The sequence below is a fragment of the Rhincodon typus genome, chromosome 16 (genome assembly GCF_021869965.1).
Source record: "Rhincodon typus isolate 14 chromosome 16, sRhiTyp1.1, whole genome shotgun sequence".
Lineage (NCBI taxonomy): Eukaryota > Metazoa > Chordata > Chondrichthyes > Orectolobiformes > Rhincodontidae > Rhincodon > Rhincodon typus.
In genome coordinates this window covers 43013516-43036685 of record NC_063347.1, presented here as the reverse complement: position 1 = coordinate 43036685, position 23170 = coordinate 43013516, and the positions used below count along the sequence as shown (strand labels likewise).

General features: G+C 40.0%; 1 protein-coding gene across 6 annotated transcripts in view; it reads right to left on the bottom strand.

Annotated features, from left to right (window-relative positions):
• Positions 1 to 23170, bottom strand: part of LOC109933177 (serine/threonine-protein phosphatase 4 regulatory subunit 2) — a 56409-nt gene that overhangs the window by 22645 nt on the left and 10594 nt on the right. For 2 of the 6 annotated variants that reach the window (XM_048606314.1, XM_048606319.1), the window contains exon 3: positions 454 to 624. The exons of 1 other annotated variant lie outside the window; for it this stretch is intronic. In XM_048606314.1, coding sequence (XP_048462271.1) covers positions 454 to 624 — 171 coding nt within the window. Of the gene's footprint in view, positions 1 to 453; positions 625 to 716; positions 829 to 19093; positions 19203 to 23170 lie in introns of all 6 variants that reach the window. 3 more of the 6 variants (XM_048606315.1, XM_048606316.1, XM_048606317.1) reach the window with 3 other exon arrangements.

Here is a 23170-nt window from a genome sequence, read left to right as displayed (position 1 = left end):
AAAAAAGAAAGACCCGGTCCCAATAACAGCCAATCTAGAATGAATACACAAAGCAATGGAAGTATCTGCAATGAAAGTTCATCATGTGGAATTGAGCCAATCGGAAGCAGTTATCCACTAAATGGACCATTAGTCACATCTTATTCAAGGGCAATAAATTGTTCAATGAAACTTAACCAGCATTTTACCTTCAGCATTGTGATCTATTCAAGTGCAATTAAAATAAAAATAAAGTGTACAATTTAGTATAGCACTGAGTTTTGTCAAAACAAACTGAAAAAATCCTTGAAAACATGGGTGTAAAAATTAGTTATATAAAGGAAAAATTTTATGAATTAGCTAAATTGGTAGAACAAGCAACTCAAGCAAATATATGTACAACAATTCCTATATTTTGAATGCAATATGAATTAAGTAGGTTTTTTTTAATAAAAAGCCAAGTGATCAACTTACCCCGTAAACCCATTAACGATTTTAAGAATTCGGTTCTTCATTTCTTCATAAGGAACATATTCCACATTGGGATTGGGCGGAGCTCTGGGTTCAGGGGCTGAGGCTCTGAAATCATCCATTACTTTTTCCAATTTGAATACAAAGTAGCTTTTAAATTGTGACCAAGGAATCCTGAAATTACAAGCAGGGATAAATTATTGTACATCAAATACGGGATAGGTCAAGAATAAATTTATCTTAAATCAGACTAGGCAACAGAATACCTTCCGAAATACTCTCGAAGGGTGCAGTTGCATAGTGGTCTGTTACTGGATTAGCAATCCAGAGGCCTGGACTAATGATCTGGAGACATGAGTTCAAGTCCCACCACAGCAGCTGGGGAAATTTAAAATTCAGTCAAGTAAATAAATCTGGAATGATAAACCATCAGTGACCATGAAACCAGAAGACCGACCAAGTCCCATATGCTATACTCATGTCATTTACAGTAAAGAAATCTGCCAATCTTACCCAGTTTAGTTAGATGCGACTTCAGGTCTTCAACTGACTGACTGACCGTTAACTGCGGATTCAAATTACCTTGCAGTCAACTAATCGAATCACCGTGGAAAACTAAAAACCTGATGAAACATCTAGCATTCAGATACACCAGACTCATCTGACCAAGACAAACATTGCAAATTTATCAACGTGGGGTCTTGTGCTAAAACTTGCCCGATATTGTCAAGAGTCGAGGCATGGCCTGTTGGCCAAATTCCCAGTATGCAAATCATAGAGATTTCAACTTTAACTTTGGACCATGTCAAGCCTCATCCCATAAGAAAACTTCCTGATTAGTAGGAACTACTCAGTATTTAACACCACTTGAGAAAAGCAAAGTAGCAAAGGTATAAAATGTAGACTGCTGCAATGATTAGCACAAGAGTAGTTGTCCACAACAGCTTTAACAACATCACCAGTGCATTGTCCTTGCAGAAATAACACTCCCATCGCCACAAGGAGGACACAGTCTATCATGCTGTGTGGAACTACTGCCATGTTAGATGAACAGAAGTGGAACTATTTTCCACCACAATTTACAAAGCAATTTTTAGATCAAGTGCAGCATCAAGGAGGAGTAGTACAACTGCCAAAGGGAATTGGGCAAAGGCTCCACAGGCTGTAGTCATATTCAACACAAATAACAGTTCTGCATGAAAGACTAATTAGTAAAGTGAGGTGACATAGGATTCAGGGTGAGCTTGTCAATTGGATACGTGATTGGTTTAGTGGCTGGAGACAGTAATGGTGGAGGGCTCCTTTTCGGACTGGAGGCCCGTGACCAGCAGTGTTCCACAGGGATCGGTTCTGGATCTTCATTTGCTTGTCATTTATATAAATTATTTGGATGAGAATATAGAAGGCATGGTTAGTAAATTTGCAGACATAGTCGATAGTGTAGAAGGTTTTGAAAGATTAGAGAGATCTTGATGAAATGGGTCAGTGGGCTGAAAAATAGCAGATAGAGTTAATTCTGGATAAACAGTTTGTTGTACCAAACAAGGGTAGGGCTTATACAATTAATGGTAGGGCCATGGGAAGTGTTGTAGAACAGAGGGACCGCGTGGTGCAGGTACATAATTCTTTAAAGTTTGCATCACATATAGACAGGATGGTTAAAATGGCATTTGGCACACTTGCCTTCATTGTTCAGTCCTTTGAGTATAGGAGTTGAGAAATCATGTTGAGGTTGTACAGGACATTGGTAAGGCCTCTTCTGGAATACTGCATCCAGATCTGGTCGCCCAGTTATAGTAAGGATATTGTCAAGCTGGAGAAGGTTCAGAAGAGGTTTAACAGGATGTTGCCAGATATGGAAGGTTTGAGTTATAAAGAAAGGCTGGATAGATTGTGACTTTTTCCACTGGTATGAAAGAAGTTGAGCGGTGACCTGATGGAAGTTTATAAAATAATGAGAGGTACAGATAGAGTTAATGGTAGCTGCCTTTTCTCTAGGATGAGGGATTTCAAGACTAGGGGGCACATTTTTAAGGAGAGAGGAGAAAGATATTAAAAAAAAAGGGGCTTTTTTTTTTTTAAAAACACAGAGGGTGGTTTAGGTGTGGAATGAACTTCCTAAGGAAGTGGTGGATGTGGGTACAATTACAACATTGGATAAATACATGAATAGGAAAGATTTGGAGGGATATGGGCCAGGAGCAAGCAGGTGGAACTAGTTCAGTTTGGAATTATGCTTGGCATGGACTGGTTGGACCAAAGAGTGTTTTCATGCAGTGTGACTCTATGGCTCTTTCACTCTAAGTACCACCAAATCCAAATATCTGACCCAAGAGGTTGTTCATTTTAAAACGGGGACAGAATTACCTGCCCAATGACACTGCTGTATCCAAACTCTAATTCTGCACATTAGAAGACAAACACCATCACAGGATGTCCGTGAGGATGAAGAGTCATTTTACTGATCAAATGTTCATGGGATCCTGCCTAATAAATCCTTACATGTGATTAGTTTAAGTTTTATAATGCTAACATTTTAATTGCAAAAACAATTATATAAAGTCTGACTACTTGAATTGCATTTGTGTGCTTACTTATATTTGGGTTTCCCCATCCCATAACACAGTTAATGGAACAGAAAAAAGCAACCTATTTCATATCTCAACTGGGCTGTTTGAACAAGAAACAGGCAAGCCATAACTAAAGTTTCTGCTGATAATTAGGAGATCTAAGCAAGCATAAGATTGTGCTTAAACAGACTCATTACAGGTGAGTTCCCACAAAGATAACATGCTCACAAACGCGATCCAGTTCCTGGAAGTATTAGTTTTGACTAACTGCCCAATTGTTTACAGGATAAAAAGGCAAGAGTAATAGTTTCCATGCCAGTAAGCCTCCAACAATTGCACCTCAAACTCCATTGTTCATTGTGCTGCACAATTCCAGGAAGAATACAAGCACAGCTTATTTTTGGCATGGGGGGTATTATTGCCAGATGACTGACCCTAGACAGGGGTTTGAATCTCACGACAGTAAATGGTGTAAACTGATTTCAATTATTAAATTTCTTTAAATGCTAGTTTAATGATGACCATGGCGCCAGTGTCAATTGTCATGAAAACCCATTTGGTTCCCTGATGTGCTTGAAGAAAGAAAATCTGTCACCTGCACTCGTCTCACCTACATGCAACTCAAGATTCATAATAAAGTGGTTGACTCTCAACTCTCCTCTAAATGGCTCTTCTCACAGGTGACAATGATACGAGTTCAAATTTGTTGATTTTTTTTTTCAAATCAGGTCCACTTACGAGCCAGTACTGCTCATCGTAACAGCAACTCTCAGATTAGCTCCTGGACAAGCGGACTGTCTATTTGTCAACAATACAACAGCAGAAAGCCTCCAGAATCTGAATAGACAACATTCCCTCTCTTCTTGTGGAGAAGCAATAAATATTTGGAAGATGGACCTCACTCATCATTTGCCAAAAGATGCTACTTTGAGCCAATAACGGAGATGGAACAATCAGTGTACCAAACTTTCCTGTGCCAGCAGTAAAGAACCGAAAGAAGTTAAAAAATTATCAGAGATCAAAAGGACTCTGAAAAAGTAAAGGGACACCTCTCCAAATCTTGTGGACTAATATTATTGACCTGTGGTCTCCCAACATTTTTTTCCCCCCCTACCCATTTTTTGGCTCGTCTACACGTTTGCGTATAATTTAAGAGGAGGTACAGTTTATGCTAGTTATAAGTTGATAATTCGTATTTTGCATGCCTGCAGTCAGTACTGATTTATTTGTAATACATTGTTTCCTGTTAACTACAGAAACCTCGTCAGCATTTGCTGTCAACTAAATTTCCTCAGGCAGGAAAACTGAGCAGGAATTCTAACCAAATCTGTAACTTTTGTGACAATCCCAAGAGTACAAGAGCTCAAGTTCCAGCATGCTTTCCCAAAAGGAAAGTGACAACTCACTTCTATTCAAATACCCTCCGCACTATTATTACAATTCTCATACCATCATCTATTTAAATATACAGGAAAAAAAATGATCAATAGAATTCTGACAGTATCAGTTTAATCAAGAGTAGCACACAGCAACAGAGATAGATTATGAGAGACATGAAACTTGAATAGGTTAATAAAAGCGAAGTACTGCAGATGCTGAATATCTGAAATAAAAACAAAATTTGAGGAACTCAGCAGATATGGTATCATCTGAGGAAACATTAAGACAGTAACATTTAAAATCCATATGATGCTTCTTTTCCAATTCTTTGCAATTTGAAGTTCTTAAGATTCATATTGGACTTAGACTCTTTCCCTCCCCATAGATGTTGTTAGACCTGCTAAGCCTCTCCAGCTCTTTCACTGCACACACAGATATTGGTCTTGCATCACGTCACATACCTTTCATCCAATGCTCTTCATGCATTGGAGTTTTTCAAACCTACTTTTTAAACTTTCCTCAAGAACAGATTCTTAAGTCACAGACTTAAAAAAAATTGCTTTCATGATGGTTACAAATCTAAATGCCAATTCAATCAATTCTTGCAGATGTTTACAGCATTTTCTGTTCTTCACTATTTTACAAAGCTACATTTAGAACATCTAAGTCAATTTCAAAATCTTAGCATGTTGTATATATAAATTTCAGCAGTTAAGAGATTGATGATTCCTCAATTGCATTCATTTCAGATTCAAAATGTTCAATTACCCTCACAGGGAGAAGTAAAAATCAGTTAAGGAGTGAACTCAGTCTGATCGTCTTGCTCAAACAACTTGTTCAAATGAATCGCAATATTAAATGTCAACATCATGTTTTAAGTAAAAAGCTTGTTAGAGATTTGTGTCACCATATGGAGGACACCAGTAATAGCAAATCAACATCTGCAATTCCATAACGACAGTTGCAAATAGTACTCTGAAAACCAAATTCCCTGCTGACAAGATCCCTCTCTACTTTTGCTTATCCATACTCAGAAGCTTATCAGTACACATTGTTTTGGGTAGTCACAACCATAGAGAGGAAGGGGTGTAGAAGCAATCAAATCAGAGGATTAGGTTATTATCTTAATAAGCTTACAAGTGCAGCCTGTGGAGACATGAATACAGATACACTTCAACCCCCAACAAGCTGAAACGGGTAATCTAAATAACTTTCCCAGTGACACAACCTAATACTGATCTGCAATCTATGCTAAAAGGTAATAATCACGAACTATTCAGACATTTCCTTAATACCTACTGTCGTCTTGTTTACATGTGCAACATTCCTTTTTGTCACTGAATATATTTCAGAATTGTTAGCTTTTAGAATTTTGATCTATATTTTTAATATTCAATTTGGAATCAATCAGTCTTTTCAACAGTGTTGCTACAACTCTCCAAGATGACTGGGTTTCCACATTTCCAGACACTTGTAGGACAGGAGTAAATCTGGACCTGTAAATTGACATCAATAGTTGTTAAGACTGCTCTTAAGCGCAAAAGGTTCAGACGCAGCACAGGTACATTCCCATGATGGTGAAAGGTAAGGACAAACAAATCCAGAAAGGGGTCCTTGGATGACGAGAGAGAAACAGGTGAAACTAAAGGAGAAAAATCAAGTTTAGGACAAATGTCAGATTGTTACTATAACAAAAACACAAGGTTGAATAGAGGTTCAAAACAGAGTGGAAACGCAAATAAGAGAAGCAAATAGTAAATATCAAAAGAGACTGACAACTAATGGAAAAGGAAATCCCAATTCTTCTCTGGACATATAAACAGTAAAAGATTGATAAAGGGAAGAGGGTGATCAATTAGAGTCCAAAAAGATTATTCACACATCTTACTTTGTTGTCTTTGCCAAGTTTGTTACTGCTGCTCAGATCATGAAAGAACTAACTCAGACACTTGAATTTAAAATTGGTCAGGGAATGGATAAACTGATGGACTTAGTTCATAAGACATCACAACCATAAGAAGCATTCAAGGATACTGAGGGAAAGTGTGAAAACTGCAGAGGCGCCAGTCATGATTTTTCAATCTTCTTTAGGTTTAGGATAGTGCACATTGAAGCAAATAAAATGACGACAGCCATTACAACAAGTTGCAGGAGGAGGATGATTAGGTTTCAATATCGAGGGGTATGAGACTTTATAAATAAAAAGAAGCCAAGTCACAGAGGTATAGTACTCCTAACTGAAGATGGTTTTGACAATTGTTAGAAATGATCTTGTTTCAGGAGATCAGAATGTAAAGTCAGTTTTGGTGGAGGTGAGGAACAGCAGAGGAAAGTAGTAATTTGCAGGGTAATGTACATGCCCCCAAATAGCAAACATTGCAAAGGAAGTATAAAAGAAATGCTGGATGCCTATGATTAAGGGACAGCAAAAAATTATGGGTGATTTAAATCTCGATACACATTGAAAAAAATCAGATTGAACTCCACATTGAAGCTAATATTATCATCGAATGTTTTTACAGCAGCTTGGTTTGGAAACGACCAGATCAGAGATGATGTAATTTCTACGTACATTTTCAAACTCACTGCAAGTCTGGGTTCTTGGATTCTGGGTTAGAGACAGACATGGACTTTCCTGTTTCAGAAGTTAATTATTAACTTGTCAGTATTTCTGTAACTGTCGTGATTTATTTTAAAACAAGCTTTGTGGACTACCTTTCGAATTAGTGTGGCTTTGTGTACATTAAGTTCAAGGGAAACACCCATAGCTAAGAGTCCGTGCATTTTTGGTTTTACTTGGAGTTTTAAACAGCCCTGCAAAGTCCTTGCATGAAGGAAGCTCTACAGAGTAGTGCTGCTGAGAAGGGAAGAATAACAACTCAATCTCCTTACAGTCAAGAGTTAATGGCCATAAGTGTTGGGATAAAACCCGAACCCTGCTTAAAACTGAGCACTTATAAGGTCAGGTATATAACAGCTCCTGGAATATTCTAGCTGCAGGTGCAATCTCTTAAGTTGAAGTCATAAGTGACTTAAACCTACCAAGGTGTTAACAGATAAGGTGTCTACAGACAAGGTGTCTGGCATGAACACTTGACCAGAGGTGTGTTTTGAGGCACTTTAAAAGTGGCTTTTTTTTGTAATGCATAGAAGTGCTACAGACTTGTACTAATGTGCTTAAAAATTTTTGAATGTGCACTATAAGTAGCTACCTTAGCTTATTCTATTATTGCTTTTTTTCTTTTGTTCATAAAGAGGTTATATTCTTTAAAGCAAAATCTCCAACACTGAATGTTTGTGATTCAGTGAGTTACGATTTTGTTGAAACCAAACCACAATCTAACTAGCTAGGTTTCAGTCTGGAATCTGACTTGTCCACCAGTAATAACACTAGCCAGGATCACAATATACAAGACTAGTATAAAATGTAATATGACGGATTGATTCAAGACCACAGTATAGACATCTTATAAGTAGCAGTGATCACAATATGATTGAATTTTACATCGTTTGAAAGGGATCAGACTGGTCCAAGGTAATATTTTAATCTTACTGAGTGTCTATATGGCCATTGAGCTACGTGAAGTGAACTGGGATATCAGGCTAATACAGCAGCAGTGACAGGCATTAAAGGAGGTTTTTCAATGTACTCGGATTAAGTATACTCATAGCATAAATAAAAATTCCAAGGAGAGCACCAATCATCTGAACAGTAGCTTCAAACTTAAAGAAAAGCATATAATTGCACAAAGCAGTGTGGCAGCCTAGATAACTGGTCAAAATACAAACAACAGCAGAAAGTGACTAAGAGGTTGATCAGAACAGTAAATTAGAGCATGAAAAGAGCTACCTAGACACGCAACATACAGGGAGAAGTAGGTAGAAAATATTAGTCCTCTACATGGCGATTATCGTTGGCACTCACTAATATGGTTTCCACCTTGAAAATTCTGTGTCACAGAATCCATAGTGTGGAAGCAGGCCATTCGCCCCGTCAAGTCACGCCACTCCTCCGAAGAACAGAGACCCAGACTCACCCTGCTATCCTATCCCTGTAACCCTGCATTTCCTATAGCTCATCCACCTAACCTGCACATCTTTGGACTGTGGGAGGAAACCAGAGCACCCAGAGGAAATCCATGTAGACACAGGGAGAATGTGCAAATTCCAGCCTCAGGTCTGGGGTCAAACCCAGGTCCCTGGCACTGAGGCAGCAGGGATAACCACTGAGCCACCACACCACCCCAAGACTAAGTTTTGCTTTTAAAAGTAGTTCTGAACCCTAACTAAAAGCTTAAAATCTAACGTGATTACTGCTCACCATTGCCCCGAAATCAACTTACCCTTCAACACAACTACAATTAACCCCTACCACAACAATCATCAGAAAAACTATATCCATTTTAATCACCTGGTAACTTAAAGGCAACTAGAGCATTAATCAGAAGGGCAGTTAAAATTGCAAATGACATAAGACAGGTAGGAGAGTATGCTGTGAAAACCAACAAGATGCAGCCTGATATAGTTAGGTTGGGTGAGTGGGTAAATAGGGTATCATAGGAAAACGTGAAGCTGTTCACTTTGGCAGGAAAAAGACAAAACAGTATTACAAACAGTGAATGACTGCAGAATTCAGAGGTGTTGTGTGATGTGGGTATTTTAGTGCTTGATTCATAAAAAATTAACAAGTAAGTACAGCAAGTAATGAAGGCAGCTGAAGGGATGCAATGTTTTACTAAGATAAATCAAACATTAAAGGACATTGTGCTTCATTCATACAAGACATGTACGAATGAAGCACATTCGATGCGTTATCTCACCAGTTGCAGTATCAGTCTGCTTATTTAAGGAAGATTGTAAATGCATTGGAGGTGACTCAGAGGTTTACAAGATTAATACTGGAGTAAACAGTATCTTGACGAAAAAATTATGACAGGCTGTGCACTTTTTACTAGAATTTAAGAGGAGCCAGGAGTGATTTTCTTGAAAGTTCTTGATGAGACAGACATGGAAAGAACATTTATTCTTGCAGATGAATCCAGAATTAGGAAACATGGTGGGTCACTCTTTTAGGAGATCAGAATTCTTTTTCTGAGCATTGTGCAACTTTCAACTCTGCCTCAGAAGGCAATGGGTTGGGGTCAGAAGATTTTTAAAGGCACAGGTAAACAGATTCTCATTAGGCAAAGGTTACCAGGGATAGATAGGAAAGTGGAATTCAAAACAACAGACCAACCACAATCTTACCGAATGGCAGAATAGCTTTGAAAGGCCAAATGACTTTTTACTAATTGATGAGTTCATAATTAAAACTGGAAAGCTGAGCTTTCCAACTTGTTGTTGGAAGCTCGCATCTGTTGGGCCATCTTCTAGCCTAATGTATATCAAGTAAAGTGCAAAGAACAACAAGGCTGTGCACTGATGTCAAAATTATTCAGGACAAGTGTATTTCCACGGGACAGAAATTGAAAGCAAGAGCATTAGCTTTCAATAAGTTGACAATATGGCACCACTTGCAGATCAGAAATACAATAGAGCAAGTAAAATCTAAAAGGTAGATTACGGATGGAGTACAAAGATCAAAACGACAGAAATGATACAGTAAATCTTTATTTAAAGTTGTATTTGTGTTCCTGAAAATCATGACTGTGAATCATAGATTCCCAGACACATCGACATTAAAACTGGGATTTTTTTTTGTATTTTTTTCTGGGCAAGAAATGTCCATGTACAAATTGGACCTCGATGTACCTCAGGTACATAGGCAGTTTTGTGTACAACCGTGCAAACTAAAATAACTACTAAATATAAAAAGAAACAGTCTGGTACTTTAGGACCTCTCAGTACCAAACTTCATCATAAACTAAATAACCTTTTAAAAATGTTAAAAATTAGAAAAACAAATGCAAATAAATGTTAAAATTAGCCACTTGATAAAATGTTAATTGACCCAAGCACCATCTAGGGGCAGAGGTAGGTCAATGCAGTTAGCTGCTGAATTCAAGAACTACAACACAACCAACTTCTGCCACTAGGTGGAGCATAATACTACTGTGCAACTTAAGAATGGAAGCAAGAGGAGCAGTGAAATTTGCCAGGGCTGGCAATGAACGAAGATTTTAAAAGTAACAGAGGATGGAAAGGAGTCAGGACAGAAATAGGAGAAGGCCAAGAGCAAATGCCCCAGCAATTGTTGCAACAGTTACGAGGTCCTTGCAAGCTGAAAGAATGGCAGTACAGACTCCAGAGCAGATGAGTGAATTGATCACAGCACCTTGGCACAGCCATTCAAATGAAAGGAGGAAATAGGAATGCAGTTGCTTTAGGAGTCAGATACTCATGGGAATGAAATGCTCTCCGGCAGCTGAGAGTCCCAAAGGCTGTGTTGCCTACCAGGTGTCAGGGTTACGGACATCTTCTCAGGACTGGAAAAGAACTCGGGGAGACAACCAGTAATTGTTATTCACATTGGTACCATTGACTAGAAAGGCAATTTTACTGCAAGTTTTTGAACATTCCAGAGCTAAACTAAAAAGCAGACCCTTCAAAGTGATAATCTCTGGATTACTATCTGAGCATTGGGCAAACTGGCATAAGGTAAATAAAGTCAAGGAATTAAATGTGTGGCTCAAAGATTGATGTGGGTAAAATGGGTTTCAATTCATGGAGTGCTGGCACCAGTACTGGGTGAAAAGGGAGCTGCTCCGGTGGGATAGGCTTCACTTGAACCATGCTAGGTAGGACCGTTTTGATTGCTAAGCAAATAACTAGAGCTGCAGAGCAGGTTTTAAATTAATATGTTTTTGAAGAGGGACACTGAATGGTGAATATAGGCTTACAAAGCAAGAAGGTATGGCAGCATTTTAGGACAACTATTTAGATAATAAAGTGAAAGGAAAACAACAGAACGTACGAACACAAAAACAGAGTAAACAGGGTCAAAAAGGGAAAAATGATTAAAAATGCAAAATTAATGACCAATTTTGAACATGCATAGTGTTCAGAACAAAATAATTGCGTTAACAGCACACATATATGACTTTACAGCCGTTAATGTGATATGGTTAAAAGGAGTTCAAAGCTGAAAATTTTATTCAGGTCATTAGCAGTATTTTGAAAGGACAGGGAAGGAAAGGTTGATGGGGCAGCATTGTTGGCACGGGATGGGATAAGCACGCTAGAAAAAATTAGCTTCTGAACAGTACAATACGTAGAGGTGGAGTAAGAAATAAAGTGAAAATGATGTTGCTGTAATTCATGGGTCCACCCCAACTTTAGCTATACAGTGGAACAGAGTCGTACAGTGATATCGTCATCCAACGGAAAAAGACCCTTCAGTCCAACTCATCCATGCCAAGCAGGTTTCCCAAACTAAACTATTTGGCCTGCATTTGGCCGATATCCCTCTAAACCTTTCATATTCATGTACTAGCCCATACGACTTAAGTGGTTCTAACTTAACTTGCACGTACCACTTCTTCTGATAGTTCATTCCACATACAAACCACTCATTGCATGAAAAAGTTGCCCCTCAAGTCCCATCTAAAATCCTTCTCCTCTCACATAAAAATTATGCACCCTAGTTTTGAACTCCCCCATTCTAGGGAAAAGACCTTTGCTATTCACCTTATCTATGCCTCTCATGATTTCATAAGCCTCTAAGGTCACTCCTCAACTTCCTACACTCCAGGAGGAAAAGTCCCAGCCTATCCAGCCTCTCCTTACAACTCAAACCAGCCAGTCCTAGCAATGTTAGGAGATAATGAAGGTGTGTGACAAAGGCTGTACATTAATCATGGGTGGCTTTACTCGATGTAAATTTGGATAGTCAGGTTTAGCAGAGGTAGCCACGAGGAAGACTTCAGTGTATTCAGGTCAATTTCCTAGAACAGTATACAAAATACCAAAGAACTATGGATGCTGAAAAACAGAAAAAGCACAAATCTGGCAGCATCAGTGGAAGCAGAATTAACATTTCGTGCCCAGTGACTCTTCTTCAGAACTCTTCTGAAAGAGGGTCGCTGGACACAAAATGTTATATCTGCTTTCTCTCCACTGATGCTGCCAGACCTGCTGGGCTTTTCCAGCATTTTCCTTTTTCTGTTCCTAGAAAAGTGTGTTAAGGATTCAGCCAGCAATCAGGCCACTGTGGATCCGGTGATGTGTAATGAGGCAGGTTGATGTCAGCGAAAAAGATCCCAGAAGAAACAATTACCATAACATGGTAGAATTTAGCATCAAGTCTGAAAGGGAGGGAAGTTTGACGAGTCAGAAAACAGTTATGCTAAGCTTCAATAAGGGTAGTTACAAAGGAATGAGGGTGGAGCAGGCTGGAGTAAACAGGGAAAGTTTAGCAGCAAAGGTAATCGAGGAAAATGGTAAAGAAAATAGCTCATGGTTCACAGCAAAGATACATTCCAATGAGTTAAAAAAAACTATAGGAACAAAGCCAAAGTGAACATTGGCCCCTTGGAGAATGAGGCTGAGGAAACAAGAGGAAACAAGAGGAAACTAGGAAATTGAAGGGGAGTGGAATAAATAGATTATATCAGCCTTCACAATAGAAGACACAAATGTTGGATACATTCAAAGTTGAGATGGACAGATTTTTACTCAGGAAGGAAACCAAGGGTGATGGGAATACACAGCAAAATAGAGGTGAGGATTATCTGATCAGCCATAATCTCAACGAATGGCACAGCATACTCACTAGACTGAGTGGCCTGCCTCAGCTCCTATTTTTTAATGTTTCTGCGCAATAGACAGACCCATATTTCACAAGGATCCCACAATAGCCAATGTATGTTCAACCAAGTAATGAATTCAGTCAAGGCAACATCTGCGCTTCTATGGTAGTACTGTTCTGCAGTATGCAGACAGTCTCCTCATTGTAGCTAAGATTGAGAGCAGATATCAATGAATACACGCCTATGTCTTGGATGCCCTACAAATGAGCCATATTCAAAATCAATTCTGAGGGAGCACAGATTTGACAATTTGTGGTCCAGTAATTGGGACAAACGTTCTTCCAAGGGTTACGTAGTGCTGCAATCGCCTGCGTCCCAAACCATGAATGTAAAGAGAGTCAAGAAAGTTTTAGGACTCATCGTTAATGGCTGGAACATTATCTCAAATTTGACATTATTGGAAAAATCCAGAGTCTGGTGAAGGAAGGGCTCCACTCCTTAGAACTAAGAGTGGTGAAAAGATCAGGAAAAAGCATACACACATTAAGCAGGCACTGGTCAACACAGTAGCCTCAGATTGCCGACATGGACATATTGATCCATTTGTATAGTGACAATGGAGATTATTGTAATGCACACCCTATGCAGTGGCATGGAGACGCCCGACAACCTACACTCTCCCAACTGATGCAGGATAGCCACAGGTCTCCATAACCGCACAGCACTGCCTAGGTAGCGCAATCCAGAGTGGGTTAGTCAACCAGTGGAGATGGACAAGGAAGTCAATCATCCAGACCCTGGAAACAGACCCTTCAGTCCAACCAATCCATGTCAACCAAAATCCCAACCTAAACTAGTCTCATCTGCCTACGCTCAACCCATATCCCTCCAAACATTTCTTAATCATGTACTTATCCAAATGTCTTTTCAACATTGCAACTGTATCCTATGCAGCACTTCCTCTGGAAGTTCAACCCACACTTGAACCAGTGTAAAAAAAAAGTTGCCCCTCATGTCTTTTCTTAAATCTCTCTCCTCTCACCTTAAAAATATGCCCCCTAGTCTTGAAATCCCCCACCCTAGCGAGAAAAAACAACATCTGCCGTTCACTTTACCTATACTTACATACCTGTCACACTCTGGCAGGACTGTTAAATATAGGCAAATTAAAATCGGTATCACATAGCAATAGAGCTGCATGAGACATTGCCTTGATTCCCAAAGGCAGGTCTGTGCAGACAGTGAGAATGTGGGGGTCAACTTCAATTAAGGAGCGTTGTCAAAGGAGAGAAGTCCATACTAAAACATTGATTGAAAACAAGCAAAAAAATGCAAAAATCAGGGACATCCCTTTGTAAGGAGAACTGGAAAAACTTTTGTAGATGGGTCTCAAAGATGATGGACGGGACACCCAGGACTGAGCCATAGTAAAATTAAAAGGAACAGTACAATAAGGAGCACTAGAGGGAGCAAACTCTGTCTGAACAGCAAAATTGGTGGCACTCACCAAAGCATTCAAGTGGTCTGACAGTAATCGAGTTAAAAACATAAACATACAGTTGATAAGCCTTGGAAATCGCGCACAACTATATGGCAGCATGGGTTAGGCTGGGAAACAATATTAGGAGGAGTCAAACATGAGCTAGTTCAATCACTGGTGGAGGTATCAACCTCCCAGACAAGATGACAAATCAAACATTAAGGCCCACTTAAGAAAGGTCAGCCCATTCAGCAAGGGAGTCAATGGGCAGACCTTTAGGGACCAAAGCACAAATGTCCTACAAAGTTCTCTTAGCTAACACTGGTGCTTGTGTCAAAATTGGACAACTGCCCCATTGACTAGTTTAGCAACACCGTGACAGTTATTCTCACAGTATTAAACTTCTCAGTGTCCCAGACACCAACTCACAGCCCAAGGACAAGAAACATGCATTTACAGCCTTAAGTTATAAGGGAAGGATTAAACCTATTATTAGGCTATTAAAACCACTAATTCCCAAACCAAGGGAAGGTATTTCTAAGAAAAAAACTGCTGAAACTCATCAGGTCTGGCAGCATCAATGGGGAGAAAGCAGAGTTAATTTTTCAAATCCAGTAACCCTTCTTCCGAACAGGGTTAGTGGACTCAAAATCTTAACTCTGCTTTCTCTCAACAGATGCACAAAATTACAACACCAGCTGCTCCTGCAATACCTTGAAATGCATCAGAAGCAATTCAGCTATAATGCCGTGTTAGTCCTTACAGAAATGCCATCAAGGCAATTAAATTTCCAGTACCCAGTGATGTTTTCTGATGGATAGGATGGAGGACTGGAATGTGGCAACAACCACATCATCTGATTACAAATCACCTTTATCATAGGACGCCCCCATGCTGCACGTGGGGCCCTCGGTTGGCCCTACCAGGAGTTTAAAACAACGGACTGTAGAGGTAAAATATGGAACGGTAATATTCAGTTAAACATGATATTATGTAGTTACGTGTTTGCGACGTGAAAAGCAATACCCCAAAACATTAAACAATAATCACATGATGCCAAATTGCTAATGAGAAGATTTTGTGAAACCGTTTTGGGGGAACAAGAAGTTGAGCATTATAAATATGCACTTACCATCTTTGTGCAGTTGAACGAGATGCTTGGGCAGCTGAACCCTGCTGTTTTGTATATACTCAACTAAAATCTTTGCTGATTTGAAAGTGGTATTTTCATCACAACAATGGTAATATCCAGTGTCTTGGTAGCAGTGCCATGGAAGGTCAAGAATAGATGTGGTGGGAATGCTATGTGTCATTTATCAGCTAACATTTGTGTAGCTGACATCAGGAGTGTCAAAGAGGGGAAAATCAAGGGAGACAGTGACCACTGTGGGGTCAAGGGGAGGGCAAGAACCTTCAGGAGGATTTGTGGAAGACGAAGTACTTTCAAGGTGATGGGTGTCCAGGAAAATTGGTGGCAATGGCCAGAATTAGCAACACTGGGGAAACACAACATCTTTAGATGGAGTGAGGATGAATTATAGTGAACAGCTAAGGTTACACTGAGAACTTTACCATTTATAGACACCAATTAATAGATCAGGGAATTAATAGTTAACCTATCACATTCATTCAAATAAACTACTCAACAGGGTTAATTTTCACCCTATCAACTCAAGAAAAACATTTATTTACCGATGAGGGCTTATCACCAGACATCACATACTTAATCAAATACAGAGGAAAATTATGGAGGCATTTTCCAGTAGAATTGCTGAAGAGTCATATTCCATTTTGCACTCTGAGGAGGAGCGAGGGAACAAAATTAAATTCAGACATGAACTCTTCCATTTTCCTGTCATTTCAGTAAACTGCTCGTAAAAGCTATGACCGACTAAAAAAGACCACCAAGCCATTTCTTCCAACACTAGCGAAGTTTCACTCAGTAAATAAACAGTTTGAAACATGTCAGTCAAACACAAACTTCTGCTGAAAGCTATAACGTATTTTAATGTACTGACCAATCTGGGTCATTGCAGTTGTCTAATTACTCCTTCAAAAGTCACACTGGACGTGTAAAAAAAGTCAACCACTGAGCCTTTCAAACTAATTTATGAAATAGACCTACTTACGATATGTTTTTCAAACAAAGTAAATATCTTATTGGAATGATCCACTTTCCATCCTGTGGCTGATAAACTGAATTCTCATTACACACAGGGGTTAACACTGATAATGCAGTCACATGATTAATTTTAGTGCTAGTCTAACGATGGCACAGATAGCACAAGTCATTGCAGGTTGGGCATAGATCAAAGAACAAGGATCTTGTCACTGATGTTGTTGTTGTCAAAAACAATCATGTTTACCTGCGACAAAATAAACAATGCAAATACAAAACTCAGCTTCTGAATCCCTTGTATGCTAAGGGAAAGTAAAAACAGAATAGTCAATGTCCCAACCGCAAACAAAAGGCAGGTTTAACTGCATAATAGCTTACAGGGCAGTGTAATCATAAGTGATATTGTCCAACTAAGTAACTAAAACTTTAATGCTATTCAAAGCTACTTTTCTGATTAAAACAAGAATATTGCCCAACGTAGATGCTATACTAACTCAACAGATGATTTTGCCAGTGTATCATTGCATTGATTCCTTACAAATATTGCTCACGTAATATATCAGCGAAGAAATTACAACGTCAACATTATTAGTGAAGAACTAACTTGCACTTGCAATGTTGGCTAAGGTAAAAGTTAAAAGTATGAAATTCAAAAGTTGTTAGTCCTCAAATTAAAGTCACCCTGGTCTGAAGTGGATTTATCCTCAGATAGAGGACAGTCAGGTGAAGGTTGTAAATATTGCGCTATTGTTAAAATGGAGGATAAAGAGGATAGACTCATCTTATCAATGGTAGAAGAGAAACATTTAGATGCAATAAAGGACAAAACTAACAGGCATTTGGAAAAGTACTGTATCAACTATTAAATAAATGTCAACACAGCTGTGTTAAACGCAGATCATATCAGATGAACTTAAAGTGGCATTGGAAAGAAACACTAAGATGGTGTGCTTGGCATTTCAGAAGGAGTTTCACTTCGGAACAGAATTAAAGCTCATAGGATAATTAGATCAATGGCAGCCTGGATACGTAATTGGCTAAGGGACAAAATGACAAGTCAGTAAGGGAGAACGATTTTTTTTTAAGAATGGAGGAAAATAATGTGGTCATTACTAAGTCAATTTCTCTTGATATTTAACAAACTGGATTTGGGATCCAAACATGGGTACAAAAATTTCAAACTTGGAAACCTATAAAATGATGAGGAGGATAGCAAGGAGTTTCAAGATTTGAGAGTTATTCTACATTGATAGGAAGAGGGAGGTCAGGAAATATGACCTAAATGGTATAATGTTTAAAAGGCATTCAGGAACTGTGACGCCAAGGATGCATGCAAATGAATATTTCAAGGTGGGCAGATAAATAAAAAGGCTATAAAAATCTCAAATGGACAACAGATGTACAGAAGCAAGAAGATTATGGTAAACCTTCATAAAAGGCTGGCTACAACCCCACTGGAGAAGTTTGTTCAGCTCTGGGCATCACACTTCAGGAAGGATATCAAGGCTTTAGAGATGGTTTCAAAGAATTTTTACTTGAACATTATCAGATCAAGGACCTGACTGAGTGGAGAGATGATAGAAACACAACTTGTTCTTCACTGAGCAGGCAAAATTAAGGACGGAATTAGTAAAGGGTTCAAAATATTAAATGGTTTTGATAAAGAATATAGAAAAAAAGTGTTTCCTAGTGTAGACAGTCCAGAGTTCTGTATTACTCGCCCAGTGACATGGAATGGCATGGCAGCTCAAACAGTTAGTACTGCTACGTCAGTGCCAGGGACGCGGGTTCAATTCCACCCTTGAGCAACTGTCTGCGTGGAGTTTGCACATTGTCGTGTTTGCATTGGTTTCCTCCCACAGTCCAAAGATGTGCAGGTTAGGTCGATTACCCGTACTAAATTGCCCAGTGTCCAGGGATATGCAGGCTCGGAGGATTCATCTTGGGAAATGTCAAAAGCTAAATTAGGCAGGATTACATGGATAATGTAGGGGGCTGGCTCTGAGTGGGATGCTCCTCAGAGGAGGGTGTAGAGCAAACGGCCTGCTTCCACACTGTAGGAGTTTACAATTTAAAACAACTATTTGGAAAGACTACAGGAATCAGATTACATGGATAACGGTGAAACAGCCGACAAAAGGGAAGATAAACCATTGGTCTCTTCTGACTATTATTCTGTGGTTCTAGGGAACAGCACCATATTATTAAAGAAATAGCTACTCAGGTGCAAAGCTGAAACTCTCATGAGGCTTGTGATCCGCTGGGAACACCTGAACACTGGTGCTTATTATTTTCAAACCAACGTCTTTAGCTGCCATACACAAAGTCTCAAATATTCCTTTACATTAATCAACATAGTTACCGACTTTCTCTCCTGCAGAAGTTCACTGGCATCAGTAACACAGACCTTTTCTTTATCCAATTTCTGATGGCTTACTCGATAGTAAATGAGTGAGGTCCCAGGCTGACCATTTCCTCCACTGCAGCTGATGGCATCACTTTGACCCATATCCTAGCTGAAATCAGGTAAGGCAGAGATCAAGCATGACATCTCGTACTATGATATCGCAAATCTATTCTGCTTGAAAAAGAATGTTTGGCCATGAGAGAGATCACTGATCTTCACTATCAGACTACCATAATAATACTTGATTTGAAATACGTTAACCCAGCTAATATCAAATGTTTGCGTTTCAACCCGAAACCTTTAGACAGGATAGGCCTATATGTTACAATCTGAAGCAAGATGAACAACAATAAATTAAAAGCAGATGATTAGACTTGTGTTAAATCCAAAGTAAGTGTAACAATTTCACAGAAAGCTCAAAAACATCAAGTGCTACTAAGCTGGACTTACAACCACTCAGTCACAAGCACTAACCTACTTTTAAGTTCATAGAATCACAGAATCCATACTGTGGAAGCAGGCCATTCAGCCCATCGAGTCCACGCCACCCCTCCAAAGAGCAGAGACCCAGACTCACCCCGCTATCCCATCCCTGTAACCCTGCATTTCCCACAGCTCATCCACCTAACCTGCACATCTTTGGACTGTGGGAGGAAACCAGAGCACCCAGAGGAAATCCATGCAGACACAGGGAGAATGTGCAAATTCCAGCCTCAGGCCTGGAGTCAAACCCAGGTCCCTCGCATTGAGGCAGCAGGGCTAACCACTGAGCCATCACATCACCCCAAGACTAAATTTTGCTCTTAAAAAGTAGTTCTGAACTCTAATTAAAAGCTTAAAATCTAACATGATTACTGCTCACCATTGCTCCCGAAGTCAACTTACCCTTCAACACAACTACAATTAACCCCTACCACAACAATCATAAGATAAAAACTATATCCATTTTAATTGCCTGGTAAGTCAAAAACAACTAGAGCATCAATCAAGTGTTTTAAGACAGCAAAATACTTGTAAAATATTTGCTATATTTTCTCAAGCAGAATGCAACTGATGAGAGTAAACAAGAGGGGAGTATGGTTAACACCAAGCAGAAAGCAGGCATAAATGGGTCTTTATCAAGGCTAAAACATGTAACGAGTGGTGTGCCACAGGGGTCAGTGCTGGAGCCTCAACTGTTTACAATTTATACAAATGGCTGATGAAGGAACAGAAGGTCTGGGTGCCAAACTTGCTGACAATAACTAGATAGGAACTAAATTATGAAGTGGACAATTAGGAAGCTACAAAGAAGTATAGATAGGTTAAGTAATGAGCAAGATAGAACAAATGAAGTATAATGTGGGACAGTGTAAAATTGAGCATTTTGGCAGGAAAAACTAAAATGCATATTATCAAAATGATGACAGATTGCAGACTTTACACATAGAAGGGGAACTAGGTATCCTCGTGCGTGAGCTGCAAGAAGTTAGCATGCAGGCACAGCAAGGATAATTAGAAACGCTAATAGAAAGTATTAAAAGTGCTAATAGAATGTATCATTTAGCACAAGATTAACTGAATAGAAAAGTAGGAAGGTTATGCAGTCATACAAAGTACTGATGAAACTGTGTTGAGTTCTGTGCATAGTACTGGTCACCTTACTCAAGGTGGAGGAAGTTCAGAAAAAGGATTACTAGACTAATTCGTGGAAAGAAAATACCCGGGGAACTTGAGGGTTGTCTTATGATAAAGGGAGCCTTAGGCTAAGCTAGTATCCACTGGAGTTTAGAAGAACAAGAAGTGACTTGATTGAAACAAATCATCAAAAGGAGACACGAAGGTGATGTTTCCTCATGGGAGGATCTCAACCTCAGCTTCACCTTAAAAATCAGGGTCACTTGTGTAAAATAAGATGAAGTGAAATACTTTTTCCCCTGCAAGTGTTTGGAACAATCTTTCTGGAATTGCAGTGGAATCAGAATCCTTCCACATTTTTGAAAGAGGTAAACAAATTCTTTTTCAGGAAAGGGCTGACAGTTTTGGAGGGGCTGGGGTTAGGGAGTGCACAAATGCAGATCTGAAATTGCAATAAGATCAGCCAAATTATTGGGTTGAACAGCAGAGCAGGCTTGAGCAGAGATGCTTTCCCCTGTTCCCGACTCCTACGTTTACACATAAGCCGTACGGTACAAAAGACAAGTAGAAAGATTGATCTGATCAAACGAGAGCTGCATTAACTGATAGCCATGCTTTCTCACAATAAGTTTGATGGTGCTTATACGATGCTCTTCATGTTCAAACTGAAGTGAACTTAAATTTTAAAAATTATTGGCCATAAGAGCATTAAGTCTACTCCACCATTCAAAGAAACCACGGCCGATTTGACCATCAACACTATTTATCCTTCTGTTGACTGTGTCACCTGCAAACCTGGAAGATATTACACGTACTTCCCTCATCCAAGTCATTCATATATATTGTGAATAATTGTGGCCCCAATACAGATCCTTGCAGCACTCCACTCGTTCCAGGTTGCCATTCTGAAAATGCCCACCTTATCCCTTCTTTGCCTTTCATTAGTTAGTCAATCGTCTACTTATGCCAATCTGTCACCTCCAACACCATGGGCTCTGAAATTAAGCAGCCTTCTGTGCAATGCCTTTTGCCTCATACATTCTAGATCTCCTGTAGAAATCTAATGCTCGCCAAATCCTTAAACAACAGTACAAACTGAAGTTTGGACTCCGTGCACGTATGAGGCTAGCAATACTTAACTGTTTCTCGGGGAGTCGGGAAAATAACAGACTCCCGATTTGTTGCCAATCTATAAAGTACAGAATTCAAACTAAAGTGAAGTTTTGACCTCATCGATTCGGAGTGTGTTTGAGTTGGTATTAATGAAGGAAGCGCCGACTTAGGAAGGTATGAACTGTGATGCCACATGCAGCTGAACAACACAGCCGGGTTTTTTTTTGGCGGGTTGAGAATCGGAGCGTTTCCGCAATGCGGCTCCGAGTCCCTGGGTCCCGGCCGGCCCCGTGGAGGAGGATGCCCCAGCCAACGGGCCCCGAAAGTTTCCCCGCTGCGCCGATCTTCGGCCCCGGGAGCCCGGCCTGTGCTTCACACGGGAGCAGGGGGCCACAGCGTCGGCCGCACTTTCTAGTAGAGGTGCTGGATTGAGGCCTGCCTTCTTTAGGCCCGATAGGCTGAGGCGGCACGGCGGAACATGTCAGGGACCGGCTTGTTCTCCTTTCCTCGCTCGCAGGTACCAGGCCCGAGAATCCAGCAAAAAAAAGTTAAAGTCGAGGCCGAGCCGGAGGCCTCCTCAAACGGAGAGGGTGCTGGTTTACTGAAAACTGCAACAGCTCCAGCGGCGGGGGCGGGAATACAATTTCAATAATAAAAATCACGGAGCAAGTTTGTTTTGCTGCTTCCCCTCAAACTGATCAATTTGGGAGGAGGGAGTGAGAAAAAGAAACAAAGTTCAAGGGCTTCCCATTGACCTCCATTTGCGGTGGGATTCATAACTAACTGAAGACACACAATGTCAGTTCATTAAAATCACAGATCGAGGGATCCCATCCAAAACTAAAACTCTGGCCTGATCGGAGATGTCTGTAGGAAATTAACTTTGTCCTACTAAAAGACTAACAACAGAAACTCTTCCTATTCCTAAACAATGACCCATCTTTCTTCAGTCAATAGACACAACTCTCGGATCTCAAAAGGGACGCCGCTCCATCTCCTGTGTACAATGAAAATATTTCAAAGCATTCTGTCACACACCAGGGCTAATTGTTCAGAGACTGAGTAGAAAAGGGATCTGATCCCAACACTGATCCACTCTAAAACACACATCGCCCCAGTTCACACTGGAACATAACTATCATTCCCACGGCCATACAGTCTCGAGGGGCTGGAGACCAAAACACTGAAGTGGGAGCCAGGACTCTCAACTGAGGCGAGTCACACCGCTCCCGGTGCCGAGGCCTCTTATACTAAACTGACTATTACAACGACCACTCTTCATCACGTTCTTCACCACCTCACCACCACCAACCCGCCGGGCCCCGATGTTACTGCGTGTCTGGGGAG